The sequence below is a fragment of the Carassius carassius genome, chromosome 34, assembly GCF_963082965.1.
Source record: "Carassius carassius chromosome 34, fCarCar2.1, whole genome shotgun sequence".
NCBI classification, from domain to species: Eukaryota; Metazoa; Chordata; class Actinopteri; order Cypriniformes; family Cyprinidae; genus Carassius; species Carassius carassius.
The window spans coordinates 18,340,314-18,353,374 of record NC_081788.1 but is presented as its reverse complement, the minus strand read 5'-3'; the positions used below and the strand labels follow the sequence as shown (position 1 = coordinate 18,353,374).

Genomic DNA, 13,061 nt, shown 5'->3' with positions numbered 1-13,061 from the left:
AGAGTTTACTGAACTTTTAGAATCTACCACCACCCCCCCAAAAAAGTATGCATATGTGTGTTTTATACATATTAGATAATGCATCAGTTTTATTCAGAGGCCCAACCTGCACAAAAATATGCAACTTGGTGCAGATATTGCTATTAGTATGATGATATTTAAATGCTTAGTTTTATCAAAGTTTTGTAGTTATTATTGTGTGAGTAAAACATATGATGCAAAACAATTATGACTGAAAGATGTACAAATAAGCATTCCTCAAAAGCCTGAGGTATCATGTTTTATAATCACTAAACTATTATTAATTTTTCAATCATAATCATGTAAGCCTTAGTTGCTTCAGTAAATTATGTGTTTATATTGAAATATTACTAACAATATACAATGTAACATTTCTTATATTAAAATTACGTTTACTGAGAGAGAAATTTGTGCATCACACAGTTGGCCTTATAGAGTCAACTAAGCTGGCTTTCAGAGATGCTTAGATTTGCCATTGTTTTCATCACATTGCTTCTGTCCAGTGATGTAGACTGACTCTCCAACTGATTCATTCTACAGGAAACAAATGAACTGATGAGAAAAGTAAGAGATTCTCAGCTGAGATCCCAACAAAATGAGATCTCCGAGCTGAGGGCTAAATTGGTCACACTTGAGCAAGCTCTGGGCATCATGTCTGGGGAGTTTGAGTGGGAGATAGAAGAGGTGGAGCGGCGTGCCATGGTCAGCATGAAGGCAAACAGCACAGACCTTGAAAGGTTGGAATTGCTTCTTACTGTCTGACAAAGGGAGTTGGGCCAAGTGAAACGGCTGGCTCAAAGCATCATCGAGCAGTGCAAGAACTTGAGCTCTTCTTTCACCAAACTCTTGACCATGTGAGGAAGGAAATAAGAACACAACAACAACTTTACAGGTTTGCTCAAGCTCACCTAAACACTGCTCTGTGAAATATTCTTAACCAGAGCATTCTGAAGATTCAGCTTCACATTTGGAAGTGCTTCACACATTTAAAGATGATCTTGTATGTAGACAGGAGGCTCTGAAAGCCTATTGTTGGAGAATGAATAAGGCTCGGGCCAGAACTTCAGACAAATATCTTCTCACCCTTCTCCAACCACTCATTTATTTTGTTATTGCTCTTTTAGGTTCAATCTGCATGTTTCATTTATGCATTAATGAGCTACAGAATGCCCATTACTGCATTCTGTAGCTATATTGATATATCTTTTTTCATCATAAGTCTATACAATACAATATTTTTATACATTAAAGTTAAGTAAAATTCAAACCACCTAAAACGTTAAGGGTGGTATAAATATTGAATTCAGAGACTTAGAGCATTAAACGTTGCACAAAGCTTTGCAGTACATCAACAATCTCTGTGTGTTGCCTTGTTAAATCCTCCTGTGTAATGTGTAAATGTGTTGCAGGGGGCGCGCTTGGGAACTCGCATAGTTTTTTTTTTTTTTTTTTACGGTGATTTTCATTTGTAGCAGGGAGAGACGTAGACGGGATAGTGCTCGAAATCACCGCGACCCGGAACCGAGCAACTTCTCAGTCAATCACACTCCAAGAATATCTGGAGCCGCTGGCTGGCATGAACTAAACTCATCGAGGTGATTCGTTCTTTAGTACCCGCGTGCACGGACTTTATCGGTCGTTTACTTTCAATTTTTGATTGTTGCACGACAACTCAACCGCCTTGAATCACAGGCAGGCAAACCAGGGAAAGCAGAAGTCTCAACTCGCCTCGGGCGCTCGTTCTGCAGGCATGTCGCAGAACGAAAGACCTACTTTCCATCGACAGGAGGTCAACAAGACAATATGGGAGGTCCCTGTGCGATATCAGAACTTGTCTCCCGTCGGCTCTGGTGCATACGGAACTGTTTGGTAAATATTTTTCTGTTGTTTCGATGGCGGAACGATGTGTCCCATTCATTCTTATGGGCCCGTACAGCATTGCACTGCGTTAGCAAACTTGCTAACAAGACCAAAGTCCGTAGTTTGTTATGCAAGAGCGATTACTTGTTATAAAAAGCGGGGTAAAAGTGCTTGTATTGGTGCAAAGTGTTTTATCGTTTCTAATTTACGCTTTCTAAACATTTAAAGCCGCGTATGTTGCTAATGCCACATCGCGTGCACGCACGCACGCATGTATGCCACTTCAGTTGCAAGGTGATGAATCTTTGCGGTGGATATGCAAAAAAATACACACGTTTAAATTGTAACTAGTCGATTCAAGTCGAAGATATGAACGCGATGCCCTACAAAGTTGTTTATTATTTATGGAACGGAACACACTTTTTTTTATTCGCCCTACTTCGTGGTGTAGTGTGGTCTTAATGCGGACATCTGTCGGGGTCTGTCCTGAATGAGGTCACCCCACAGATGATGCATCATGCCTGTGTCTCAGAACAGAAGGCAGCTGCCGTTTGATGCGCAAAATTGCTGTCTTTGTAGGAAACTCGAGAGCTTTTGAAACGCAGCCAGAGCTGCTTGTAATTTCAAGACTATTGTCAGTGGGTCCTAGAACTTAATTTTCTCGTTTGCTTGTCGTAACACCCATGATGAGGTGAAGCACTGGGTTTGTCTTTTTGTTATCTTAATCTCAATCTCGTGATTAATTCCTCTGGAATACGCGTTTGGTTTATTTAGCTGCGATGAGGAAGTTTGTTGGTGGTTTTGTGCTGGTGTTTATATATATATATATATATATATATATATATATATATATATATATATATATATATATATATATATATTATTATTATTAAAAAAAAAAAAAAAAAATTTTTTTTTGTAATGGCCATTTGCAAACGTATTTTCTATGCGATGTCACGTAATGTTTTCAGTGTATCAGCCTACAAATAGTTTCTGTGTATTAAAGAGGAAATATTTTTACATTGCAAAAATGGCACATTTCAGTTTTTAAATTGTCGTTGTTAGCAGACGCACTTGTCAAGACCCAATGTTTTTCTGAGGAGATGTGACCTTGTTTTAACCAGTTATGTTTGTGCACATTGAGAGACTTCTTTGGTTTCTTCCTTAAACTCAAAACAAGCCTTATCCCACTCTTTAATGTTTGCAAATGATTTTCAGAAAGGTCTCTGTGATATTAAACAGACAGGTGTTTGAAGGCCAGGCTAATTTTCTAAATTACTCCTACTCAGGGCAGACAGGTTGTTTATGCACCAAAGTGACTGTTAGAAGTTGCGATGCTAGGTAACCATGCTATCTAGATTATATTTCATGGGCTCCCTTATTGTGTCAGGGTAATTGAATATTTGATGAACAGATTGCACTGGGTTTGAAGTGCCGGGCTCATCTCTCAGCTCATGCAGTGCATTCAAAAAAGGGAAGCACTGAGATTTTCTTTAAAAAGATCTATTAGCTAGCTCTCGCAGTCAAGTTATACATGTACAATATCCTATGGTTCTTAAAAGGTTGTATCATGACCCTCACTGTGGACTACTGCAAAGCCTGTATCGGTCATTCTGTGACAAATTCTTAAACAATTTGTAGTTTGTGATTGGTTGCAATAGGTACTTTTTGTTGTTTAGTTCCTTCTATAAACCTTGGTAGTTATTTCCATGAGGAAGTGAGAATCTGGTGGGTTTTTGTTTCAGTCTGAAATGTATGGCAAGTTAAATAAGTGCCTTTTATGTTGAGTTTTACTTCCAACTGTCTTTAACTTTGTTTGGTCTTGTTGTAGCATGTTGGAGTTTCAGTTGTGCAACAAAGTGAAGTGTGACAACATGATTGAATCATGTGTTTCAGCTCTGCATATGATGAAAAGACAGGATTGAAGGTTGCCGTGAAGAAGCTGTCAAGGCCATTTCAATCAATCATCCATGCCAAGCGGACCTACAGGGAATTGCGACTACTAAAGCATATGAAACATGAGAATGTGAGTTTTGATCAAACGTATTATCAACCTGACAAGTCTAATATACAGAGGAGCGGATGGTAATCCCAATTGTTAAAGGCTTAGTTCATCCAAATATTATAAAATATAATATGGCTTCTAACCTTATTAAGGTCCATGGGGCAACATAATGACCATGAGTGAATAAGGCAACCTAGAATATCTAAATTAATAGGATGTTAACAAGTTACTGCACACAAAAAAATCATTTTTCTGTTGGGTCTCCCAACATAATTCAGAATAAAAATTATTGTTGGAAATTATACAATAGAATAGGCCAATAATAGGATGTTTACAGTAAATAGCAGTGATGTGCAGTTGGAAATGTGGGTTATTATACCCTTAAATCAAACCTTGTCACTGAGCTATTGTTTGCTCAAGAGATTCTAGAACATATTTTTTCTCACTGTATCCTTGAAAACTGCATCAAATTTTGAACAGCTCTCCTCTGTTATCAGATTTAGCCATTATTCTCTCTGTAAGAATGTAACCCATATTAAAACATAGCAATTCCTTTCTTATTTGAAATGGCTTATTCAGGGAATTCTATAACTGCCCAATACTAGATTTCCCTTTGAGGTTATGCAAGGAAATCTTAATGCAAGACTGTACACGCTGTACTAAATGTTTCTGATTTGTGTTCTTTGGACATTATGCTTGCAGGTGATCGGCCTGCTGGATGTTTTCACACCTGCCACCAGCCTGGAGGAGTTTAATGATGTGTGAGTCAATAAATGCTGTGTTTTTGAACGGTCTGTTTACAATCCTGAATAAATCTGGAGAAAAAAAAAATGCATCACCGTTGTCATGAAAATGTTATGCAGCATGACAGTTTTCAGCATTGATAATAATACTAAATGTTTCTTAAGCACCAAATCAGCATAGTAGAATGTGACACTGAAGACTGGAGTAATGACTGTAAATGAATAGACAGTAATGATTTCACAGTAATATCGTTTAACTGTATTTTTGATCAAATTATAAATGTAGCCTTGGTGAGTGTCTTTCAATAACATTAAAGAAGTCTTACTGACCCCAAACTTTTGAATGGTAGTATAAATTCTTAAAAAAGAAAAAGAAAGTGTTTGTCTGGCAACTAAAGGTGCGTCACTCACACCACATCAGACAACTGTGTTTATCACAATTAGAGTGATTTGGTTTTGATGTGCCGTTACCCGTCCTTTAGTACAGCTTTAATATAATCCCTCCTGTGTGTTCAGCGCTAATTTCTCATACAATAAACGGAATAATGCATTATTTATATTGTGCCATTTGTTACATGACTAGAAGCATGTATTCGGGCTCTTGTGGTTTTATGGAGCTTCAGGTTTCCACAGCGACAGCTTTTTGTGCTGCCTGGCTCCAGCCTAGCAGCCGTGGGTTAGTGGGGAATGCTAAGGACACAGCCAGGTTGTAAAACCAGATGATGCGGTGACTTTACATCGATTCAACTGCCAAAAATAAACCTGACGAAGGGCATTCGCACTTTGCTTCAGTTTTTCATTTGTCTGCACAAGTAGAAGTGATGTATGTTTGTTTACTGTCTCTAATCTGTTTCTCCCCAAATCTTTTGTGGGGGTTGGATGTATTTGTTGATTATCTCTAATGCGGAGTGTGTTTATTGGGTGGAGAGTGTTTCTGGGATTAAGTAGGGTTTATTTTAAGCTCTGCTGTGTGTGTCACCACAGTTGGTCTGTTTGACCTGTAGCTCCACCTTCCTGCTAAGAGTCAGTGCTTATTTAGACTCTGCTGTTTGTTACCATTGAGGCGTTCGTTTAATAGGTTGAAGATTATAATGATTATTATATGCCTGAATATACTGTGAGCGGCTGGTCAGGTTCAATGGTCAGTACGGTTTCAAATCAGCAAAATCAAGGATATCATCCTTCAGGAATAATTCAGTTTGGTACTCTAGAGACATTTTCTATTCGTATCAAGGTTCAAATGAACTTCTATTGTAACAATGTAAATGTCTTTACTACTATCAATTATTTGCGCTCAGTGTAATGCATCATTTATTTATTTAAACAAAAAATCTTACTGGCAGTGACACCAAACTTTTTTTTTTTTAAGAGTATTATAATTTTAATCTGAGGTCATTCTATAAATGGCCAATAATTTAATAAGTATCTAAAGTATTTAATCACTATTGTAAGGAAAACATTATTGTGAAATATTGATTATATGATTGTATTAGCACAGCTCTAGTTTATATATCCCTATAGTTTCCTGTTTCTTCTCTCACAGTCCCAAAATAAACATTAAAATATGTGCAAGCAGCTACCCCAGGATATCTTGATGTTGACAGTAGTCTGCAGTTCCTCCATGGCCAAAGTTTAAGTTGTTGCTTCACTTTGGAAGCATAGTCAACCTTCAAAGCAAAACAAGATTAATGGATTTTTATCAAAATAGAATTAAATGTTCCATACATTTCATGCTAATACCAGGTTATACCATGCTAATACTAATATTCCCAATACCAGGTTAAATATTCTTGTTCTGCAGGTACCTGGTGACTCATCTAATGGGTGCTGACCTGAATAACATTGTGAAGTGTCAGAAGCTGACTGACGATCATGTTCAGTTCCTTATTTACCAGATCCTGCGAGGGCTGAAGGTGAAACTGCCCTTTTTCAATTCTGTAACAAACACAAACAGAAATCTCTTAAGTCTGATGTAAATAAATTTGATTCTCTCATATAGCCTAACTCTTTATTTTTCCTTTTATTTTATTTTACCAGTACATCCATTCGGCTGACATAATTCACAGGGTAAGTGTTCATGCAGGCTTATGAGAAATGGCCTGCAGACTTTCTGTCCCCTCAAAAAAGTGTGTGCTGCCCCGTGGAGCCAATTCTCCCTGGCATCACCATGTTGTATGTTCAGGCCTGTTGTTTTGCAAAGACTAAAGCTAGAAATTGCTAGAAATGAGTTCTAGAAAAGAATGAAAAAAACGTTCCACAAAAGTCACATTGGTAATGTGAAAGTTGTCCATCTTGAAAAGATTTTGCATTACAGCTCACATAACTTATTTTTGTTTTAAACTGTTCATGTTTGAGTTCATATCGCTTTAAAAAATAAGCATTTTTATTTGTTTTTATGATCTTGAATAAATATATAGTTTAAAAGTGTCAATTTAAATGCAAGATGTTACATCTATATTAAATTCATAAATAGCTGCAAATATTCCTTTAAAACAGTTTGTTGTAGCAGTATAAAGAAACTGATAAGTAATATTAACTAATTGTTTCCCAGGACTTGAAACCCAGTAACCTGGCAGTAAATGAAGACTGTGAACTTAAAGTATGTCTTTTTTTTTTAAGATGTTATACTTTTGCTTATAATGTGGTTACTCTATAAATCCTGTAAATAATAATGACCGTTTTTTTCTTTTTGTTGTATCTCAGATCCTTGACTTTGGTCTGGCTCGACACACAGATGATGAGATGACAGGGTATGTGGCCACAAGGTGGTACCGTGCTCCAGAGATCATGCTTAACTGGATGCACTACAACATGACAGGTATCACCTTTTTATATCATATTAATGTCGAAAACAGCTGTGCTGCTTAATATTTTTGTGGAAACCACAATACTTTTTTCAGGATTTTGAATAGAAATTTTAAAGAACAGCTTTTATTTTGAACAGAGTAAATGTCTTTACTGTCACTTTTGATCAAGTTAATTCATTCTGCTGAATAAACGTATCAAACTCTTTATTCTTTTTGACCCCAAATGTTGGAATGGTAGCATAGGTAAAACAACTACCAAACAAGCTGACTAGCCCATGATAATCAGCCAAAGGTTGGATTGTTACTGCTGATCCATGCCATTTTTACAGCCCTCTGTGACAAGACAGCTGGGTTAGGACACAAGAGAGGGAACATGTGCTTGCTGCCTCCACTAATTTTGTTTCTTGATTTCTTTTCAGTGGACATTTGGTCAGTGGGCTGCATCATGGCTGAGCTGTTGACAGGCAGGACTCTGTTCCCTGGCACAGATCGTATCCTTTTCCTCTCATTTCCCCTTCACTGACTTGCAAAACACTCTCTATAAATTGCACCATGGCTCCAAGCCAGAAAATGCCTGATTTTTAAGTGCGTATTTGCTCTCATTTTGATTTAAATGAATACAAATGATGTATATGTTTTTTTAACACCACATTAGTTTATAATTTATTTTCTCCTTTCTCTGTCCTTGCAGCATGTATTTCTGCTATGGCAGAAGCTGGCAGGTCTGTCTGCCTCTTGTCTTAAACTGAACTTTTGTCACTTTGCTTAAGCTCCGCCTTCAAGCTGCACCACAAGACGCAACAGTGATTTGAAGAATATATCATCCATCATTATGAGAATGCAATAAACTGCCCTGCAGGAAATGACATGCCTATTTCTCTCTTTCTCGCTCCTAATTTCCTGACAAATGTTTTCAGGTTTCAGCTCTTGCAGTGTTTTCTGCCCTGGCTTTGCATATTTGACACTCTGTATCTTGAATGACTGCCACTCTAAATGCATCTGGCTCCCCAACCCATGGAACACAAATACTATTTTCTAAATATTTCCCTCCTCTCACCTGTGCAACTACTTCTGACTTGCTTTTGCTGGCCAGGCTGAAAATAATCAACCCGTGATGTTTTTACTAGCTTGCTCAACTTTCCACAGATGCATTTCCTGCTTTGTTTTTGTGGCCTGTTCCTCGGTGAGCCACAGTAGTTTTCCTTCATCTTGTTTTACTAGACATCGATCAGTTGAAGCTTATTATGCTTCTGGTTGGAACTCCAGGACCTGAGCTGTTAATGAAAATATCATCGGAGTCTGTGAGTTTGATATATTTAGGAAGTGTGAACTTGCTAAAAACGCTCGTCTGTGTTGATTTTCAAAGTGGAAAATCCATTTTAAGCTGGCAGCTGTCATAGCTTTTATCTGGTCCAGGCTGGATCGGGATTCTTTGAATATAAAGTTAAAAAAATTTTTTTTTACGTTTTTATTTGCTATATATTTTTGTAGTATTATAAATATCTTTACTGTCATTTTTTTTTATTAATTTAATACAGTTAATGGTGTAAGCTGGATTTTCCAACAGGGAAATGTGTGTTGAAAATGTGTTCTCAAACTAAACTTTAACTGTTTGGCTTCACTTTTAGATGAAGGACTGATTTGAAGTTTTGTTTGGGACTGAATCATGACATCTGAACTGAAATTGACAAGCCTGATTTTTGTCTTCCAGCTCTGCTGATGTGTTTCTGAACTGATTCTAATCCTTGTCAAAATCTCTTACTATCCAAAGCATGACATTCCTCTCTGCTGTATATGAACACAATTTGCATGCCAGTTCCTTCTCCCTCTGTGTTTGATCCTGTCTTCCTCCCTAGAGCAGTGGTGAACCACAATATAATTTCCAGATAACATATGATAAATATGCATTAAACTAAATTTGTTCACCGTGAGCTCCTTGACCCGGCCTTCAAAGATATAAACCAGCTTCAACAGATAATGCGACTTACAGGAACTCCACCTGCCTCTCTAATAAGCAGGATGCCTAGCCATGAGGTGAGCTCGTGGTTGCCCAGCCCTGTTTGCAGAATACCCCTCATGCCCTTTAATTAGCAGACCTCCCTTTGGAAATACAGACTGCATTTAGAAGAATTAAAAAAGTCCTACTAACGTTTAACAAAGCAATATCACACAATCAAGAGTGCTTCTGTACAGCCCAGGTAAACACAGCCTTCTGTAATCTCCAATTTCCAGCTCACTGGTGTGGAAAAACCCCAGTCTAAGTTTACCTGAAGTTAGAGAAAATACTGTTACTCTTGACTTCCAAAAAAAAACCTCATCCACTTACACTGCACAATTTAACATCGGAGACTCAGAAAAGCGGAGTGATACAAAAAGCGACGCTGGACTGAAAACCCACTCAGCCAATCAAATCCGGAGAACAGAACAAACCATTAAAATGTTCATTAGAACATTTTCAAGTCTGTTTAAACCATTATTTTATGTAGAGAATGTAAGCAAATGTAATAGTGAAAATAGATTGCACCCAATGCAGTTCCTCCATCTTCTCCACTTTCTCCTTTTCTCACTGCTTGCTGCTGAGCTGTCGTGAAGTTATTCACTGATCTACGTGAGCTGAAATCACTGTCTGTCATCACCAGCACAACACAGACCTCTCTGGCTTCTGAAGCCCTTTGTTTGCTGCATTAATCAAATGGCACTGCATGCTAACACCACAATGTTAGGATTCAAAGTGTTCGCAATATATGTGCAAAACACAAGAAGTTGTTATAGTGATCAAGTCAGGAATTATAAGAAGAATTCTTAATTATAATGATAACTTTAAATGAACATAGCTGATACATTGATAGTGACATTATTTGATTAACTCTTGACTGCTCATGATTCAAGTGTCTGTTTCCACAGGCTCGTACTTACATCAACTCACTTCCTCAGATGCCCAAGAGGAATTTTGCTGAAGTGTTTATCGGGGCTAATCCACAAGGTAAAAGTGGCATGTTTTGGCCACGGAAGACTGCATTTATTTGATCAGAAATACTGTAAGAGCAGTAATGTTGTGACATATGATTGCAATTTAAAAGAATGTATAAACATTTAAAAAAAAGATTCCTGTGATTAGCAATGCAGAATTTTAAGCAGCTGCGAAAAAAAGCACAAAACAAAAAGATAAACAGTTTTTGTGGAAACTGTGAAACCTTTTTTTTCTTTGATTAACAAAAAGTTCAGAAGAACAGCATTCATTTGAAATAGAAATATTTTCTAACATTGTAACTGTTCTTTACTGTCACATTTGATTAATGTAATATGTCCTTGCAAAATTTGTAGGATTTTTGTATGGCAGTGCATTTTGATTTTGTAGGTTACTTTAAACAAATATTTTAGAGATATATATTTAATATATATTTGAGATATATATTTAATTTTGCTGAAATACTTGATTCTTTGTTTTAGCTGTGGATCTTCTAGAAAAGATGCTGGTTTTGGACACCGATAAGCGCATCACAGCGGCGGAGGCTCTGGCTCACCCATACTTTGCTCAGTACCATGACCCAGATGATGAACCTGAGGCAGAGCCTTTTGACCAGAGCTTTGAGAGCCGAGAGCTTGATATTGAAGAGTGGAAACGTGAGTCAAAGATTTTAGTCTGTTTATATACAAAAAATGCCAGTCGGCACAAGTTACAAGTGCTTTAAGCAGTTTAAACAGTTCATTGAGTTAGACAACCCCATTCCATCAACAACACACTCTCCCTTTAAAACCCCATCCTCCCACCCTGAACCTGTGTTATTTTGAGTATCATTTATTTTTATACTAATATATTATTATACTATGTTTATATTCATTTACTATTTTTTTTTATAAACCATTACTATTACTAATAGAATTAGGTTTTATTTTTATAGTTATTTTAATTGTAATTAATTTTTTTGTCATTTTGTTCTGTGCTTTTGTAAAAACAAATTATTCGTTTTTAAAAAATATATTTTTTTATTAAGGTATTTTCATTTTTGTTTTCATTAATTTCCAGTCAGTGACACCTTAACTGTCCCTCACTTTTTTGAAAATAGACTTTAAAGTGCACGATCCAAACTTACATTTTTATAATTTATGAATGAAAACATTTTGTAACATGATTTTGATGTACCATTTTCATGGTAATGCAATGTATGATTTTTAAAATGGGTTTCAAAGGATGAATTTTGAGATTGTTTTCAATTGATATATAATTTCTGAAGATTTCTTAAGTGTGACAGAGAAAAAGGCAAAGAAGACTTTTTTTTTATACACATAGGTAATTACTGTTATGATGTAGATGTTTGAGGTGCACTCATGTAATTAATCTATTAATTTTCCTACAATTATTTATCTACAGATATTTATCGTGCATCCCTACTTTTTATCTAATATTTCTATATCTTTTTTCCAGCTTTATTTCAATTAATATTTTTTTTAGTTAACGAAAATAAGGGGCTGTGTCAGTTCAGTTTTGATAAAGCCATTATTTAGGATAATCTAGATTTATGTTTTAATGTATGTTGCAATCACAAACTTTATTGTTTGCTCTCTGTTCCTGCTCAGGTCAGACATATGAAGAGGTGGTCAGTTTTGAGCCTCCAGTCTTTGACGGAGATGAAATGGAATCTTGACCTTTTCTTCTAGATGCCTATCAAAGCAACTGTTCTACTTCTGCAGTAATGCTGTCATTTTGCAGTATTGTAATCAGCCAGTCAGTACAATGTTTGACTGTTTCTTTTCATATTTTTCATGTTGTCTGCTGGGCCAAACAGAAGGAATAGAAGTCATAGAAAATATTATTTTACACATTCAATCTCTTCAAAAGAATCTGAGGATAATCATATCAACAACTATTTTTTAACCGTTTGTTTTGGTCAGTTCCATGATATTCATATAAGACAGTCATGGAAGTCTACTTGTAAATTTAATATCTCCCTGAAATTCGTGGTATTCACTTGTGCTGTTCTTTCTGTGTATAATGCATCACTTTTGCAGTACTTTTAAAATGTTCAGAAAACATTGTTTATTTAGTTTCTGTTAATATATATATATATTTTTCCAAACAAACAATGAGCATTGTATTTAACAATTTTACAGTGTTCCTCATTAATCAGTTTTCATAAAGATGGAATTTATTGGAGGCTCCTTTGATAGAACTTGGATTAAAAAATGTAAATTGTTGCATTGGGTATTGGAAATAAATTTAGGCTATTTGTAAATATATGTTTCATAAAGTTTTTGGAATCTGTAGCTGTTTTATTTCTGGTCTTTTTCATATTGTTTGTGTACGTTTCATATGGAGAGAAAGTATGCGGTGTGTGTGCGTGTGTGTGTCCACCTGAGGTTGCTACTTTGAACTGTATTCGTCTGATTCTGCCTCCAGTAGCTCTTTTTAAAACGCTATTAACTGAATGTTCAAATATGAAAGCAGAGCAAGATATTTATAGTGTTGACGGTGGTATTTATGAACCTGAAAAGCTGCAACTCTTTTCTTTAGCACCTGACAGAAAACACGGAATCAAACACACCATTGTTTACTGGAAATAAAGGACGATATTTTTCAGAAACTTCTGCTTCTTTGTTTTGTTTTTAGGTTGAACAATAGAGTAA

At 36.2% G+C, this 13,061-nt stretch overlaps 1 protein-coding gene across 4 annotated transcripts; it reads left to right on the top strand.

Annotated features, from left to right (window-relative positions):
• Window positions 1-1,458: 1,458 nt before the first annotated feature.
• Window positions 1,459-13,018, top strand: LOC132114600 (mitogen-activated protein kinase 14A). 4 transcript variants are annotated; one of them, XM_059522800.1, is made up of 13 exons: window positions 1,459-1,616; window positions 1,714-1,890; window positions 3,778-3,907; window positions 4,589-4,647; window positions 6,431-6,542; window positions 6,667-6,696; window positions 7,181-7,228; window positions 7,333-7,447; window positions 7,856-7,927; window positions 9,391-9,470; window positions 10,341-10,419; window positions 10,887-11,060; window positions 12,015-13,018. In XM_059522800.1, exons 2-13 carry the CDS (start codon window positions 1,772-1,774, stop codon window positions 12,080-12,082), a joined length of 1,086 nt encoding a protein of 361 aa, XP_059378783.1. In that variant the 5' UTR covers window positions 1,459-1,616; window positions 1,714-1,771; the 3' UTR covers window positions 12,083-13,018. The 4 variants fall into 4 exon arrangements, with proteins under 4 accessions (XP_059378783.1, XP_059378784.1, XP_059378782.1 ...); XM_059522799.1 differs by lacking the exon at window positions 9,391-9,470 and adding an exon at window positions 8,658-8,737 and having other exon boundaries at window positions 1,470-1,890; XM_059522798.1 differs by having other exon boundaries at window positions 1,471-1,890.
• Window positions 13,019-13,061: the final 43 nt, after the last annotated feature.